General features: G+C 36.3%; 2 protein-coding genes across 2 annotated transcripts; both read right to left on the bottom strand.

Moving 5' to 3' along the window:
- Positions 1-2,240: 2,240 nt before the first annotated feature.
- LOC110722906 (protein trichome birefringence-like 10) lies at positions 2,241-11,730 on the bottom strand. Its single transcript, XM_021902196.1, has 4 exons — positions 10,991-11,730; positions 9,870-10,259; positions 8,834-8,992; positions 2,241-3,354 (listed from the first exon to the last, which is right to left on the bottom strand). Exons 1-4 carry the CDS (start codon positions 11,392-11,394, stop codon positions 2,988-2,990), a joined length of 1,320 nt encoding a protein of 439 aa, XP_021757888.1. The 5' UTR covers positions 11,395-11,730; the 3' UTR covers positions 2,241-2,987.
- Positions 11,731-16,151: 4,421 nt separating this feature from the next.
- LOC110722892 lies at positions 16,152-17,639 on the bottom strand. The gene has a single exon (XM_021902182.1). It carries the CDS (start codon positions 17,637-17,639, stop codon positions 16,152-16,154), a length of 1,488 nt encoding a protein of 495 aa, XP_021757874.1.
- Between the last annotated feature and the right edge of the window lie 637 nt (positions 17,640-18,276).

The raw sequence follows: 18,276 nt of genomic DNA, 5'->3' as shown, positions 1-18,276 counted from the left end.
ACATGATTATTATGATTATGTTTATGATTATGTTGCTTGATACATTATTTATTGTTATTGCTTGATCACGCCTTTTATGCATGTTTAAAGGGAATTTGGTACTTGTAATCACTCTTAATAAGATAATTAATAATCTTGTTAGGGTTAATTTGATTATAATTCAAGTGATTGCCAATAATAATTTTATTTGTGAATTAATATTCAACCAACATAGATTAAACAGGTTTAGGGTAATCCTATTGATTGCATGTTAGTCAAAAAGCGCACCTGAATAAGATCAGAATAAAGTAGAGGCCTATTATTAGGGCAGGTTCAATCTCTTTTAGGTTGGATTTGTACCTTCATCCCCGAACCCTTATTTGGTTCAAGACCTTATGGAGTTGACGATCTCTTGGATCGTTAAGGGGTGTAACCTTCACCCTGTGAACGGTTTACAAGTTCCTAAAACTTGTTGGCGACTCTTTTGCTCTATCTTCTTCCCTTTTGGACCCCACCGTACTTTAGTGTATGATCACAGTGGGGTTCAAGCAAGGGGATTAACGCTTGAAATTATTCCCTACAATTCGCCCAGAAATAAAAATTGCCGAAATGTTTATCATGGTCTGTAATATCCTCCGGGAGTCCAATTGGGTGGGTGAAACCATCCAATTTGCCTTTAAACGACCAATTTACCGGTTTACAACTTGCACCGATTTCATTAATTCAAGCCTACCACAAACATTTATGACAACAAATAATGATCATATATGGTTCCAAACGGTATTTTATGACCCCGAGATGTATCCCATAGAATTAAAAGACTTTTCGACACTAGGCCCTAAAACTTCCAAAATTTCTCAAAAAGCTTGGATATTAGCCTTCAATTTTGGAATTTTTTGACTTTTTTTTCGCCCGGAAATAAAAATTTCCGAAATGTTTACCATGGTCCCTAATACCCACCGGGATTCAAATTGGGCGTGTGGAACCATCCAATTTGCTTTTAAACGGCCAATTTACCTATTTACAACTTGCACCGATTTACCGGTTTACAACGGCCAATTTAATTAACTTGCAACGAACCCGACTTGAACCGAAATTGACCCAAAGTCGTTTTAACCCGTCAAAACTCGAATTTAACCCGACTTGTTACTAACCTGACCTGAATTTAACTCGACCCGTTCCTAACTCGACCTGAATTTAACCCAACTTGTTACAAACCCGACCTGAAATCAACCCGAGTTGTTATTGATCTGATCAAATTCAACCCGACTTGTTATTGACCCAACCCGAATTAAACCATACCTATTACTTACCCGACCCAAAAATTCAACCCGATCTATTACCAACCCGACTCAAAATTAACACTTGTTATTGACCCTACCTAAATTTAACCCAAATTGTTCCTGACCCACGATTTCAAATCACCTTAAATGCACTTTAGACCACCTTATTATTGTTGATCAAAGCAATTTGTCTAGGGAGACCAAGTCAGTCCAAGCCAGCAAAAGCAAGGAGCATCATTCTCAAATTTAAGAGTTAAATATAGTATATATTTGTTGTATGGTCAAAGGAGTTAATTATCTTCCTAAATTATAGATTATAGTTCCCTATTATATTGTCATATATATTATAGTCAAAGGAAATAATTAGCTTGATAAAATGATAATTATCTATTTATAGTTAGTTAAACCCGAATATGACCTGACTTGGAAATGATCCGACCTGATTGTAACCTGTAAATTATTGACTTGAACATAACGCGACTTGAATTCGAGAATGACCCGACTTGGAAATGACCCAACCTGATTATAAACCGCAAATTATTGACTTGAACCGAACCCGACTTGAACCCGAGAATGACCCAACTTGAAAACAATCCGACCTGATTATAATTTGCAAATTATTGACTTGAACCGAACTCGACTCAAACTCGAGAATGACCCGACCTAATTCTAACCCCCAAATTATTGACTTGAACCGAACCCGACTCGAACCCGAAGATTATCCTAACCCGTTTTAACCTGTAAAAACCCGAATTAAACTCGACCTATTATTCACCCAACCCGAATGTAACCCGACCCAAACCCGATAAGAAGTATGACCCGACTCAAGCATGACCCAACCCAAACTCAACCCGCATAGGTTATAGAATTAATCCGAATTGACCCGACCCGAGTTGACCCGAACTACTATTACCCGACCCAAACCCGACCCGTTTACCCGATTCGACAGCTCTAAGAGAAGATAACAGTTTCTGCCCAACTTATCAACCAGAGGACAACATTCAGCTTAGAAGAGTGAAAAAAAAAATTGGTACATCAACAGATTCAGCCGTGTTGTTCACACATCTCAAAAATTTCAATAGACCACTATCAACTGCTTTTCATGTATTTTAGAATACAGCAAATTCAAGGTAATTCAATATGCTTTCCATCAATAGAAAAAAAAATAAAATTATTACAATTCAATATGCTGTGAAAAGAATTACAAGCTACCTGTATTATGACTTCTTATGTACTTTCCTTCTAAACTCCATGCTACATTTGATGCCCACTCCAGCATTTCTTTGCTTCTGTTACGCATAAATGCATAATAATTTTCTATTCTGGTTTTCACATGAAGTATAGAACTTGTCAACCCCATCTACACGCACAGGCATATCGCAGATGTAACTGAGTCGTGAACTCTTGATCAGCAAAGGAATGGCTTTTGATGGTCATCCCAAACTGTATAAATTTACAAACCACCTAAACAAATCACTCGACAACACCAGCAAGTTTCCGACAGACCCCAAAACAAAGTAAACCTCCAGCTGAAGAAGTATCAAGCAGCCAAAGCAGAGATGATAAGAGATGCATCACTCGACCGCATATGCAACAGCATTCCAGTTAGTATGAAGTAGGGAAGACTTCTTTACAAAATATTGTGTGTATTTCAAGTTAAGATATCAAGAGTCTGAAGTCTGAACATTAATTCCTCAAAAATGCTTAAATCAGGAAGGCTTTCACCTACGAAGCCTCAGCTTCTACTGTAGAATTCTTTGAGCGAAGTAATTGCTGCTTGAGAAATACTGCATACAGAAGTTCATTCCATGTATCAGGAACACCGGGCAAGCACCAATGACTACAATCTTGCCGATGAATGGGAGCTGGTTTTGGCCCCAGATAGTAAAGTGATGAATGGCCATCTCTTCTCTGTAACGTCATATAAGTCACATTCAACAAGTTTACTTTAGTCGCATGAGATCTGTTTGTATAATCTGACAGTGCATCATTCAAAATATTATAATGGCCCCAATATTGAGGCTTGTAAGGAGCTGTCAAGTCGGGCATTGTTTCCAAATGACAAGTACCACCAGTTTTCCAGTCGCCGCCACTGTAAGAGATTTATCTCATTAGTATAATTCTTTATTGGTTGCAAAGGTTGTAAAAAGCTTTTAGATATAATAAACTCTAAAAGATACTTTAAGACCTTAGTTTTGACAAGAAATTTACTACAAAGTATCACCGAACTCAATTTACCAGACATAACCAAAAAAAAAAAAAAAAAAAAAAAAAAGGAGCAAGAGAACTTTCAAATGCAATGCTTAACATAGAGTTGATACCAAGATAATGATAAGTTAGGGCCCAACAAATACACAAGCAACATGAAGCAGAAGAAATAAGTGAAACTAAAATTAAAGTGCTTGGTTCAAAAGGATCAAATATACAGCAATGTACACCATAGAACTTGGTTTTAAATATCAAAATTTATTTCTAGGTTGGAAAAAGGAAGTAAACCGCCATAATGCCAAACTGGAAGGTACTAATGGATCTCATGGTATGACATAAGAATCAAGGAAACCACATTAAAATGCAATCTAAATGTAATATATGAGCAAATTATATAAGCGCTAGTACAGGTACTTAATAAAAGTGCAGGTAATGATGCAAGTGATTACTATTTTCCTTGTTGCCTAAGAAAGGGAAACTTTTCCTCGTGAAAAAAGGTGTCTCTGCTATCACTAGCTAAGATATAAATGATAAAAATTAAATAAAAAATAATTTACACTACTATAAGAAATAGCCAATCTGACAGATACACAAACATATATAATAGGAACATTAACTTTTGGACATATTGTGTTGCAGACATGTTGATTTTTAATTAGACTGACTGCAAAATATGAAACAAATAAGGAAAAACAATGACAAATCTAGACAATTTTAAGGTTCTATCAAGTATCTCAGAGAAATTAGGTTAAACTTGATCAGTAAGGAACTTATCTGGGACATGGCCCTTGACAATGACATTCTTCAATCTAAGCACATAATAGTCATCTTATGTTGTTTGTAAACTAGGCTTCAATGTTGTGTGTGTCCATTTACCCCTTTATGCATGTGTATTCTATCACTAAAATTAAAGGATTAAAAAATAGAGTTTCTAATCGACTAATGCTTCTTGTGTCTCCCCTGAGTATTAAAAGTCTCATTTCACGTATATTTATTTCTCTATTCACTTTTAATCAATCAAACATCACTAATTTTTTTTATCTTTAATTTACCAAACCCCACCATCTTATGTTTATATTCACCTTTAATCAACCAAACTCCACTATATTTTTAGGAAAATTTATTTTAATAATCCCAACTTTAGTTAATTTACTTTGAATGATCCCAACTTACGATTATTCTAGAATACTCCCAACTTCCATACACGTTTACTTTCTTCGCAGGTCATCAACATGTTATAACATGTGACCTAGACATGTGTCAACACGTGATTAATCCAAAAAATAAAAAATAAAAAGAAATTGAAAAATAATAAAAATGACTACAATCACATGTTTTTGGGGGGTTGGGGAAGGGAGAGGGGTTGTTTCCGGTGGTAAGGGGCTGGGGAAGGGGTAGGGCAGTGAAGGGGGAGGCCACTGGCATTGGTGGTTGATAGTTTTTTTTTTTAGACCAATCACATGTTGACACATGACAAACACAATTTTTTTTTTAAATAAAATTAACATTTTCATCAGGTTACCGATTTCGAGACGGAAGAAAGACACCCTAAAGATGGGAATATTAAAGTAAATTGACCAAAGTTAGGATTATTAAAATGAAATTTTCCTTTTTCTATTCACCTTCTTAAAACATGTGCAATAGGCAAATGCGGCTTTTACATGAGGATAGAGAGAGTAGTGACTACCTATATTACTTAAACATGGATATGTGTCTAAGTGTCCGACTCACATATATTTTAAAAAATATACTTAAATCTGAACTAATATAAAGCGTTTAAGTGTTATTTCCATGTCCGAGTGTCGAGGGTCCAACACGAGTACTTAAGGTAAAATGAAGAATCAGATTAACAGTCATTAACTCACTATTATCCTCCTCTCTGCCTCCCTCTTTCTTTTTAACCGAAGAAAGAATGATTATTGACTCTTATTCTTTGTCTAAATACTTTAGCTTAACCAATATCCTATAGGAAAAATTAGAAATAATAATCCCAACTTTCATCAATTTTGGTAATATAATCCCGACTTCCATCAATTTTGGTAGAATAATCCCAACTTTGGATTATACCGAGATAATCCGAACTTTGTGAGTCTTCTTTTTCTTCAGTTCCTAATTTGTCAACAAAAGTCAATGACCTACTATATAAGTTCACTTCACACATGTCAAAAACAAATTTAAAAAAAAAATCAAAAACCAAAAAATAAAAAAAAATATAAAATAAAACCCAAAAAATCATAAAAACCCAGCCAAACCTCCCCTCCCCCACTGTCCCACCCACCACCACTGCCAGTTCGCCGTTCGCCGCCTCTCCCTGCCGACAGCCCGGTCTTCCCATGTCGGACCGTCGCTTTCCCCCTTCCCCGAAATCCCCTCCAATCCCCCCTATTGCTACCACCACAAAAACCCCTTTTTCACTCCCGAAAAACCCCAAAAACACCTCCTCTACCTCGAAACCCTACGGCTAGGGTTTTCGATGGTGGGGGAAGGATGTTTAGGGATTTTAGGGAGTTGGGGAGAGTTTTAAAGGGAGTTTCAAGTGATGGTGGTGGCTGAAAAAGGAGTTTCGAGTGGTGGTTGTCGACAGAAAAGGAGTAGAGGAAGGTGGGTCGCATCACCGTCGTTAGGGGAGGGGGGAATCTGGGAGAGGAGAAACCGACAGAGGGGGAGGGGGAGTAGTGGCAGCAGCCACCATCGGCATGGTTTTGGGTGGCCGGATTCTGGGTTTGGCTAGTGTTTTTTTTAAAAAAAAAAATCTTGTTTTTTAACCGGTTAACTCGTGACACCGACACGTGTCCTTTTTTTAAAAAAAAAAATAACTCATTCAACCAGTATCCGGTATTTGGGATTGAAGAAAAAGAAGACCCCTTAAAGTTCGGATTATTCCAGTATAATTCAAAGTTGGGATTATTCTACCAAAATTGATGAAAGTTGGGATCATTATTTCTAATTTTTCCTATCCTATAACTATTTAGGGCAAGGAAACAAACTTTTGAACCTCCCAAACCCCTCTTAACGTGTTTCAATGAATAGTTGATTACTACAATGCACAGAGTGAAAAAGGAATATTTTAATTTAATCACCTCTCCACACTACTTTGCAATGAAATTAGATTGGAAGGATCCAATGCTTTCATCTCTTCGTTTACTCATTTCAACCAAGTCTTAGTCTACGACCTCTACACTGACTCCTTTTAATGCCAATAATTGGTAATCGACATGCTAATCATGCAATATTAATAAAATCTAACCCGTTGTGAGCTCCGACAGTTTTGGGTACACGTATGGCTATGATAAATTGATAAAAGTATTGAGTAAACCACTATACTTAACGTGGATTGATATGTAAGTTTAATTCTATTTAGAGGACAACTTGGCCTCTTTTTTTTTAACTCAAAATTAATATAATATTTTCTTAAAAACAAATAAAACTAATTTCAACCTCTCTTCTTATAGTTAACAAAATTAATAGGAATAACACCTTTCTATTTTTGGTCAACCAACTAAGCCTTAAAATTAGTTAAAGCAGAGATCGACGAGAAGTATTCTAAAACACAGCAACTACCATTCCTACCCTTTGCTTTTTTCCCTGCTCCCTCACTTTCTTTTTCTCCAGAGATGTAATTTCCCACACAATACAGAGAAACTTGCAGTGTCTCTCCCTATTTTCCACCCCAATATAAATATCTCTATAGATATAATACAAAAGTCTGGGATTCAAGTACTTCACAACTAAAATTTGGAGGAGCATGTCTCACATGAGATCATATATGATGCCAGAAATTGCATAGGGATATGTTGGTCAGCAATAGTTAGCATTTAATTTCTGGTATCCATCTTTATAAAACTGACATACCAGCTATATTATGTTGACCATGAAACCCTGAGCTTTTATGGAGTATTATTTTGTTAGCCATTATCAGAAATAATCTGTACTCGTTGACCTTAATTTTGCTTTTTTGAAAACAGAATTGACAAAAGAGCAAAACCTATATTCATTGCAAGGAAGAATTCTAAATAGTTTCAGTCCCTAAAAGTAATGCAAATCTGATTCTCTTCCCAAACACACACACAAAATCTAACCCCAGCAGCAGGGCATTTAGCTAAAATTAATGGGCAATATATATGAAAGAATGCATCCATAATACAGAACCATTACTATGATCACGGCCACAACAGCTATGTTTGTCAATATAGTTGTCTAGAACTAAGAAATTCGAGACCTCATGAATGCTGATAGTTCACACATCAATCTGACCAATTTCTGACTGCCAATTTTCTCTAGCAAATAGAATTGAGGAATTGGATAGAAGAGAAAGTTATGTTCAACACAAGCTTTTTGCTATTAAAAAATAAATAAAATGAGAACAAACAAACTAATAGGGCCACTATGTATGTTATGGTGAACTATAGTAGTAAGCCAAGTAACAATAGCGTGCGTATTCAACAGAAGAATATCATCAGATAAACTAATGAACTAGCTTTAGAATCTTAGGACAATTCAAACTATTCATCCATGATAATATCTTTATCTAACTACACGTTCTTTCATTCTTGGCATATTATATATGTCCTAAGCATGCTTAATGCATTTATAGGCTAGCTCAAGCTAGAAACCAACTTACAAAGCTTTCCAAATGTACAAAATTATTAGAGATATAATGGTTAGATGCCATCCATATAGTTTGACAACATTCACATACTCTACTATGAAATTAATGAGTTGTAAAATATGAATTAAGAGATGAAAACAGAAGTTGCTAATATATTAAAAGATGCTGCCCAATGACCAGATATTGAAAAAAAAGGAACATAACATACCCTGATGCTTCCAAAGAGATTCTACGCTAGGGTAGGTTAGGGGCCAGGGGTACTTTAACGTTCAAATTTCTTTGGCCCCTGAAGACAAGTAAATTCAGACACATTATTGTTTCTCTACATTTTCACTTACTAGCTCACATCGTCTACAGTAATAAAGAAATTTTCTTTAAAAGTACCCCAAGAGAGCACTGAAAGTGGCCGCCGCTACCATAGAGAGGGTCGTCGGCTGCCGCTGCTAGGGAGTTGGGGGCTGGAGTGGGTTGGGGTTGATGTTGGGGTGGCTGGGGTTTTTAATTTTTTTTTTTAATTAATAGGGTTATATTAGTCATTTTGCCTTTAGTTAACTAGGGTTAGACTAATAATTATGTATTAATATCATTATTGTTACCACTAAATTAGTTTTAGTATTTTAAGATTACCATTGATAATTTAATTTTTTAGTGTTTACCATTGAGAAAGAAAGAAACTTCAAGATTACCATTGAGAATTTCCCCATAAACTATTCAAAATGAAGTGAAAAGGAACAAGATATAAGAAAAATCAAACCTGAAGTGCACAGGAGCATAGGATCGAAAGAAAACGCTTGTCTTGTTAATGTCTACTTCACTATCTATCCATCCAAAAAGAGTGTCCACTGACCGTCTAAAAGCAGTTTCAACAGTCATATTCATCTTTACAGTATTTACTTCTTCGAAGTAACAACCGCTGAAGAGTAATGAAACAGATTTTAGCAGGTTATAAAGTGAACAATACACATAGAAAGCATCTAAATAAGATAATAACATTCACAAACTTAAGCAAAGATAACAAAAGAGCCTAATCCTAAGAACTTTAATCTCTCCAAAAGTAAAATTGGGTCTGGGAAAGAAGATGTGGCCAATTAAAAGGGGTCAAGGCAGGGAGATAAGAAGAAATCTAAGGACATGAATTTTGTTAAAAGACAAATATACAATCAGTTGCTTTGCATAGATCAAAACACTGGAATAACAATATGTCAATATATTAGATTTCATAAGCCTGTGAAACAATAATGTTAAAACTCAAATTTTACATGGTACAAAAATTACAAATTTATCACAAGTCTGTCAGACTAGATATTTACACAGGTTGCTTGAGGCGAGGGAGGAACCAAAGCCTACTACATCCTCAGACAGTCATTCATCAGACCTACTCAGACCTATGAAAGTCATGGTCTCATGGATGCTAAAACCGGTCAACGTCCAGGATACACAATCAAGAGATTAAACAACTGCCTAGTAACCAAATGTACAAGATCTAAAACAGTCTGGCAATTAAACTAAAGTAATTACCAAAAAAATTCCATGGATGAGACAGCCTAAATATCCAACAATAAGTGGGATTTTAATAGTGTGATAACTCATTAAGGGCTGAGTCATGAGAGTTATCGTTTGTTCTTTTCTTAAGTAGCAAATTGATAGTAACAGATTACAAATAGCAATTCATTATAAAATCCAATAAGCTATCCCAAGTCAGTCTGAAATTTTTAATTGTTCCCTATGAGCTATCTGAAAGAGAGATCACTAGCATTGACTCGGTCAAACAAGGAAACAGACGTATTTACCTCCTAATTGTTTTGTCATAAGTCCACCAATGTCCAGCGTTTAAAATCAACACATCAGCATCTTTCCATTTGCCGGAGCTCCAGTCCAGCTTATCCACTTTCAGAGTGTACCTCACATTAGGTGGAGAACCAGCTGGAGGCCTGCCTTGCACCACTAAGAATGGAGCTCTATAGTACTCAATAGTGCAATTATAATCCCGAAACATAAACACCAAAGCTCCCATGTGCTTCGTTATTGGGTTTCCATGTACTTCATAGATTGAAGACTTATTAGATACTACAGAAGAGAGCATACACATGAGGGATTCCCATTGATTTCTTCCGATCGAGTCACCAACAAATGCAAGCCTCTTGTTCCTAAGTTTTTCTAACATCAATTTTGCATCAAATCTGTAATGCACAAACCAACAAAAGGCATGACATGTTAAAAAAAATTATACGTTCAGTAGCATTCATAATACAACAGCAGGCAGATAGCTAGAAATTTCAGTCCTTATAATATACTTCTTGATCATTTATGTTACCTATATAAACAAATACGAAGTACCCAATAACACCTACAAATACGGAAGAAAAGCACCCTAATTACTCTCCATTATTATTTTAATCTCAAAGGGAAGCACATAAGACACAACCGACAGATTTGAAGCATATTCTATTATTCTGTACATCCTGCAAAGAGTTGACCTTCTGTACTAAGTAGTATATTCAAGTCTTCAACATCAAACTATAATCATGCCAACATAACAACCATCAAAGCCATAAACCCCATTATACAATATGATCACTAAGAACAAATTCATATAATTAAAAAGAAAAAAAAATGAAATTTATGGAAAAATGAACTATAATAACATAACCATTGCCATTTTTAGCAAATATGGAATTTTACCAATAAGTAACAATAATGCCAGCTATGAACAACAGTACTCAGTAATATGATAAATACAGAACACTCATGTATGGCTATGTACCTACAAAGAGAGCCACAAAACCAGTAATTTAGACGGGATTCGATCACAGGTCTTGAATACAACCCCAGACTTTACCAACTAAACTAACTGATATCCAACTGCGAATATAATTATAATATGTCAAATCATAACCAAAAAAAAATCTACCTGGGCATATTGCATTTGTTGGGTTGCCATCTCCATTTAGTATAGAAATTATCAGGTCTGCCATTTTCAGAACACTTGAAACCTCCATCAACAAACAAACAATCTGTGGAATTATAAAGAGGATAACTCTCATCCCAAACCCATTTTCCATCAAAATAATCACAATCTTTTTCTCTACTTTTCTCAACAAATCCAAAATCCCCATTACTACTGAGATTATACCCATACCACCACGTGACTGCAGCACGTGATCTAATCCCATTTCCACCATTTCCAATACTATTATCAAAATAAAACATTGAACAAAATAAACACAAAGTTAACACCAAAAACCCCAGAATTGTTAATGAAAGTTCTAGTGGGTTTAACCTATTAAATTTCTTGAAAAAATCAAGCTGATTCATGGCTCTTCCTTAATTTTTGTAAAGGGTATAATTATACCAATATTGGGTATCACTAAAATTTCTTAGAAAATTTCAAAATTTTGAATTCATGACTAATTTTCAGTTAAAAAAATAAAAAAATTTAAATGGGTATAAATTTTTTAAATGGGTACATAAATACTAAAAATGGGTGTTTAAAAAGTAAAAATTGAAGCTTTTTGTGAGTGATTAAATGCTCCAACGAAGCAAAAATTAAAGCAGACAAAATGGGTGTTAGAAGAAGTAATGATAAAATGGACAAGAGTCCAAAAGTATTGAGGAGAGAGAAAAGGGGAGGCAATGCATTCAAAGCATTAACGAAGTGATGATTATAATGTGATGAAAGAAGGATTATTTATTTAATTAAGTAATACAAGTATAAAATATTGTAATTAATTTCCTCAAAAAAAAAATATTGTAATTAAATAATTAGAAATAGAAGTCGTGGTCTTGACGGTGAGAGAAGTTTGGGAAGTGGGGACAGCTTGGAAGTAGGGAAGAGATTAGGGAAATAATATAATATTATTACGGCAGATTATGACATGATTAATAATAAAATGAAATGAAGTTTCCTACAATAATCATATTCATAATAATTTTTTTGATATAAAATATATGTCCAAGGACAAATGAATCGTGTTTGATATAATTGGGGGAAAAATGTTTTGTGTGTGGTTGGTCACACGGTGTGACCAGCTAACATACAAGTAACCCCTTCGACCTAGTAACCCTATCGAATTAGTAACCCCTTTCCAAATAACCCATTCGATCAAGTAACCCCTGACGACCTAGTAACTCATGATTGAACCTAGCTAGTAACTCATGACCGGACCTAGTAACCTCTAACCGATCAAGTAATCCCTGACTGAATCTAGTAACCCTTGACCAAGTAACCTAGGTTGCACAAAAACGGGTACGGACACGGATAAGAGTACGTAACGGATACGGTAAAACGTCTATCCCAAAATAAGGGACACGGGTACGAGATGTTAATATTCATAAAATATACTTTAAAAAAAATAATTTGACCATATATTTGTCATTTCGTCCTCTCATAAGATTATATAGTATCATATAACAATATGAAGGCACCCATATTATTTAACAATTACCTTATTTATCTTACTCTACTTAAAATATCTCAATAAAAAAAGTTGAACAACCTATATCATAGTGGGATACGGTCCGAGACATGTCGTCGTGTGTCCCACGGGTGTCGGTGTCTGACACGGTGTTCGACACGAACACGACAGTTGTATGAAGTGTCCATGCATCCTAGCAAGTAACCCCAGACCAAACCTAGTGGCCCCTAACCAGATCTAGTAACCCCTGATCGGACCCCTAACCAGACCTAGTAACCTAGTGACCCCTAACCAGACCTAGTAACCCTTAACCAGATCTAATAGCCCTTGACTTAACCACCAATTCCACCAACAAAGTAGCCACCAAGCTACCAATTCCAACCTCCACAACACAATTAAAAAAATAAATTAAATAAACAAAATGAAATTCCTCAAAATCCAAAACTCTACTCTTAATTAATTTCATTACAACTCTACTCTTAGTTTCATTACCCAGCCCAAGTATTAACCCACTGAACTTTTAGTGAATTTATTCAACCGAAGTATTTCTCACTCTTCTGTCCTCTGCGAGTTTCAATCAGCATCAATTTAAAAATGGCGATTTCGTCTCATTGATCCTTGCCGCATATTCACCTCTATCGACCTCCGCATATTCCTTCATCTTCTGCGTTGCTCCGGTGGAGGATTGACGGCAGAGAGCGGAGGAGGTGTGGCTTCCGGTAGCTTGACGCTAAAATTGGGCAGCCATGGAAGACATTGGAAGAGAGAGAAAGAGAGAATTTTAGGGGTTGATGCACAACAACAAAATAAAGCAAAGGTAACAGTGCAAAACCATTGTCTAATACAAAAAAAATGTTGCCTTATAGCTAAGACAACACATATGTGGCGTAGTATATGCCCCCGTTGTCTATTCATAAGGCAACACATTTTTATTCAAAAGGCAACGATTTTGAAAGCCAAGGTAAAATGATACGTAAGACAACATTTTTACAAAGACAACAAATGAAAATTGTTGTCATCTAAGGAGACAATTAAAAAATGTTTATATATGTTGTCACTCCCAAGCATTTAGTAGTTGGTAGGACTCGAACTTGTAACCTCAAATTCACAAGGTGAATTCCCAACCAACTCCACCAAACTTGCTTATATATATATTACATATATACACATATACTCCCTCCGTTAACGGTTAGTTGCAACAAATACTATAAATAGGTGCTACCTATTAGTTGCAACAAATTTTTTTTTTTCCTTTATAGGTAACTTTTTTATTGGTAAAGTTACCATCATACCCTTATTAAAATCTGATTATACACTAACCTCATTTTTTATAAAATCAAAAAACCTTATTATCTAAAGATCTAAGCTAATGATTCCCACCCAAATCAACCCTCTTCTAGATCTTTCTTCCCAGTCATTCATCACACCCTCCTTTCATCTTCTCCTCACTGAGTTCGTCCTTTCACCTACCTCCATTAATAAGGCTCTTCAAACCCTCATCAATTACAGATTTCACGTCATTCAATTGTTTTCTTTGGTTCTTGTGCACCTCAGTCAATTGATCCCTCACCTACCTCCTACCTCCATTAATGAGGTTGTTCTTTGAATTAAATCTGGAAGTCATTCCAGATTGCAACACTGTCGCTCTTCTGTTGTTTATTTTACCACACAATCGCTATTTCCCTCTGACTGTCTAGTTCACCTCACTCTCTCTCTCTTCATTCAAACCCTAATTCCTCCAGATCTGGTTTACCCGGTATTTTCTCTGAAAAAACCCAAAAAATGAGTTCCCCAAATGAGAAGAAGCCAGATGACGACGTTATTGCGACCTACAAATGCCAGTGTCGTACTGGGAAGATGAAGTTGATTGGAACTCGAAGGGTCACCTACCTGGATATGCGCCGTATGTACGGTGTGGGTGCCAAAATTAAGCCTTACTACTCTGATGAGGAAGGTGAGGGGTCTAAGGGTGCAGATCTGGCCAACAAAGATGAGGGTTCGAAGAATAAGCGTCCTGTTGATGTGGTTAGCAGGGACATTGCTGAAAGTGTTTCGGTAGCCCTTATCCCGGAAAACAAAGAAGATCTTGGTAGATTTGGGCCTGCTGGAGTGGTCTCTGGCAAGAAGAGGGCTAGATCTGGGTCCCCTGTTGGCGATGGTGGTAATGGTGCTGTGAATGACGCTCCTTCTAATTAATCACGCAGCGTAACTCTTTTATGACCCTTTACAGTTTATACTAGTATTTCGTTCAATGATGTTGATTCTGTGTATTGGTTGTTGGTTGTGAAAAAAAGCCCCTTGTTGCTATTTCGTGCTGATTGGAAGTAATTTGTGCATGATTTAGTTAATTTCTGGTTTATGAGTATAAAATTCTGGGGGGTTGTTAATTGTGGTCGTCGTTGTTAGTACTTTGTGCATGATTATCCTAATTTGTGGCTTGTTACTACTAAATTGTGGCTTGATGTTGTTAATGATGGGCGTGGTTGTTCCTAATTTGTGGATGAGTATCCTATTTTCTAATTTGTTTTACTAAATTCTGGCGTGGTTGTTAATTGTTGGTGTTGTTGATAGTAATTTGTGGCTAATTACTACTAAATTGTGGCATGATGTTGTTAATGGTTGGCGTGGTTGTTAGTAATTTGTGCATGATTATCCTATTTCTGGCTTGGTGAACACTTAATTCTGGCTTGATGTTGTTAATTGTGGGTGTTGTTGTGAGTAATTTGTGGATGATGATCCTAATTTTGAGAGCTTATGATTACTAAATTCTGGCTTCAGTGTAATTGTGACATTTTTTTCACAATGTGATTAATTCTGAATGTTGGCAATCTGTTAGCTTGAGTTTGGGAATTATTCTATTGTATCAGCTTCTGTTGGGTCCTTCTTTTGGGTATGCTGTGTCTTGTTGTTGGTATTCTCTGCATGATGTTGTCAATATTAGTCCCTCTATTGTAGCCAGTTGCTTGTGTATGTGAGATAGGATCCTTCAGGTTGTTATCCTATTTGGCACTAATGGCTTTGGGGTTTGTGATCTGATGAATGATGATGACTATGTAGCCTACTTTAAATGGTGATAAATGAGTCCTACTTGACAGACCATGTGTGCATGCATATAAGTTACCTGATGTTGAGTCCCTTCTGTTTTGTGCATTCAGAGAACAATGTAGCCTAAATGTGTGGTCCTACCTGATCTAGGAGTCCCTTGATAGTGTTATTAGGTAGGAAAAATCCAAGTGATGAAGGGACTCAGTTTGAAAAAAAAATTGCATCATTGGAATTGCTCCAACAACTTTAACTAGAAGTTGTTGTTGAGGTAACCAATTATGCACTTTATGTGAAAAACAACACCCATCTGATGGATTTAAAATACTGTTTTTGCCTATGTTTCACAGTTTAATACTACTGTCATTGCTTTTTGTACATAATACCATCACATTTCATATCATATGGTCTTTCAAAAGATTACACATGTTGAACAAAAGCTAGTCAAGACTGCCTTACCTAATTGACCTTCAATGTAAACAAAATACACATAACCAATAACACAAATAAAGTTAAAAAATAAAAACCAATAAACACTACCTATTGGCTTCCTTGATCTTCATTGGTTATGTGTGGCAGTCTCACTGTTACCTTCCTCATTTGTCTTTGCTGTGGTCAGTCTGCATCAACTTCCATTCCTTCATCATTGTAATTGCCTTGACCTATTTCTATGAACATACTGTTGAGGTGATCAACAGCTTGATGAACCAAAGTCCTGTCCACATGTAGTATTTCTGGCAACATGCCTATTCTTTCCAGCCTTTTCTTGCCTTTGTGTGGAGGGGTAAAATGATTCCCCCCAAGATGTTTGAGTATTTCTTCCATGCAACATTGCAATGTTATCCAACAATGCTTGTTTGAAATAGGATTAAACAAGTCATAAGCCTCTTTCACTTTCTCAATGAGTTCCATTAAGTTCTTAGGAAATGATTGGTATTGTATGGATTGAATGACATTAAACAACCCCAAATCTAGCACATTAAGGTCAGGGGACTGAGCTGGCTGGTAAATGAATTGGATATTGAAACCATCTGACTGACAAGCTGCATTAAATTCCTCATCCCTGGGAATTTGATGGGGTCTTGCATTATCCCATTGAATCCATATGTCCTTGGACAGATGGGATGGCCATTTCTGTTTGATGCCAGGAATCACTTTTTCCAGCAACATTGCCCTGATTGCCTCTTTGTTGACATTTTGTATTGCCTTTGTTTCCACAACACCTGCCTCCCTGTTTTTGCTTTTTTTCTTTGTTGTGGTTTCATACACAAATGGAAAAATTCCATATTTTCCATCATGCAAGACATTTCCTTGGGGGTCAAAAATTGGCTTCCCAATGGCAGCCATAAACATTGCTTTTACCTTGAACCTTTTGGATTGTTGGCACATGTATGGGTTAGGCTCATTGGGCAGGAGGTAGAACCTCCTGGTGTCTGGGTTCAAGTAGAACCATTTTTCATCAATATGCACTACTTGCTGCATATCCAGAAACTGTGGGTCCCTATTATCTTCAGCTGGCAGTAGATGACTTAACACCCATTTCAGTCTTGTTATCTTGTGGTTGGATGTCAGTGCAGGGCGATTTGTGCTTGTATGTGTTCTGAGTCTTCCTTTTTTCTTTAACTTGTGGATGGTGACATGTGATATTTTGAGAGCTGCTCCATAGCTTCTCTCAGTCACCCTCTTGTACAATGGGGCTGATTGCAGGAACTCATCTGTGTATTCTGTTGGTTTGGGTCCAGTTTTGCCCAACTTCTTGCTTCTGACATCTATCACATTCCCCACTGCCATTTGTGTCTTAATGTCTTTGATTAGTCTGTGAATAGTTGACCTGTGTACCTGAAACTTGATTGCTTGCTTTGTTAAAAATCCTCTTGGTATTTCCCCACACTGATGTTGTAATAAAAAATCATCAACAATCTGTCTCTTTTGGGATACAGTCAGCACTTTCTTGGCTATGGGATTGCCATTTGTTTCTTGTTGTTGTTGACTGTGTTGATTGTTGTGAGTTCCTTCATTGCTTGCATATTGGTCTTCCATGTTGCCTTCATCGTTGAGTATTTGGTCAATGCTGAAATAAGCATCATTGAAATTGTCTGCCATGCTTGATAAACTAATGACCCTGAGTTCCACAGATTTAGGAACTGGTAATGAAGTTGGTGGCTGTTTTTTTTTGGGCTTTGCTGTGCTGAACCAGAACAATTCAAAGGAAGATGCTGCTTCTAACGTAGGATTAATTAGGCGTAGGATGGTAGCCTGATTTGCTAAACAATTGCTGTAATGAGGATTTCTGACTTTTGGATTGTAAATTTCTACTTGTACTGTGGATTTAAGGCAGGTTGTTTGTTAAATACCCTGACTTGATTGGAAAAGTCAAGTTGGGGGAAAAATTTGATGTTTCATAAGCTGTTATATTCTGGTGGCAGGGTCTTTAAGTACTCTTCCAAGAGTGCTGATTTGAAATGGAGGGAAAAAATTTGGGGAAAAAAAAAACAGACTGAAATGTTTGGAGGGAAAAATTTTGAGTTGAAAATAGAGTTAATTGTTTGGTGGGAAAAAAGGGAGGTAAAAATTTAGGGGCTGAAATTTTTACCCCTCTTATTTCACCCTCCCTATAAATTCAGATTCTCTCTCCTCCTTTTAAAAAAAAAAAACCGGGTCCCCACTATAATTTTCAGATTCTCCCTCCTTTTTTATTCCCCTAATCACATGCCCCTTATTACACTTATAATATCCTAAA

This window comes from Chenopodium quinoa, unplaced genomic scaffold, assembly GCF_001683475.1.
Source record: "Chenopodium quinoa cultivar QQ74 unplaced genomic scaffold, ASM168347v1, whole genome shotgun sequence".
NCBI classification, from domain to species: Eukaryota; Viridiplantae; Streptophyta; class Magnoliopsida; order Caryophyllales; family Amaranthaceae; genus Chenopodium; species Chenopodium quinoa.
This window is presented reverse-complemented; position numbering and strand designations above follow the sequence as displayed.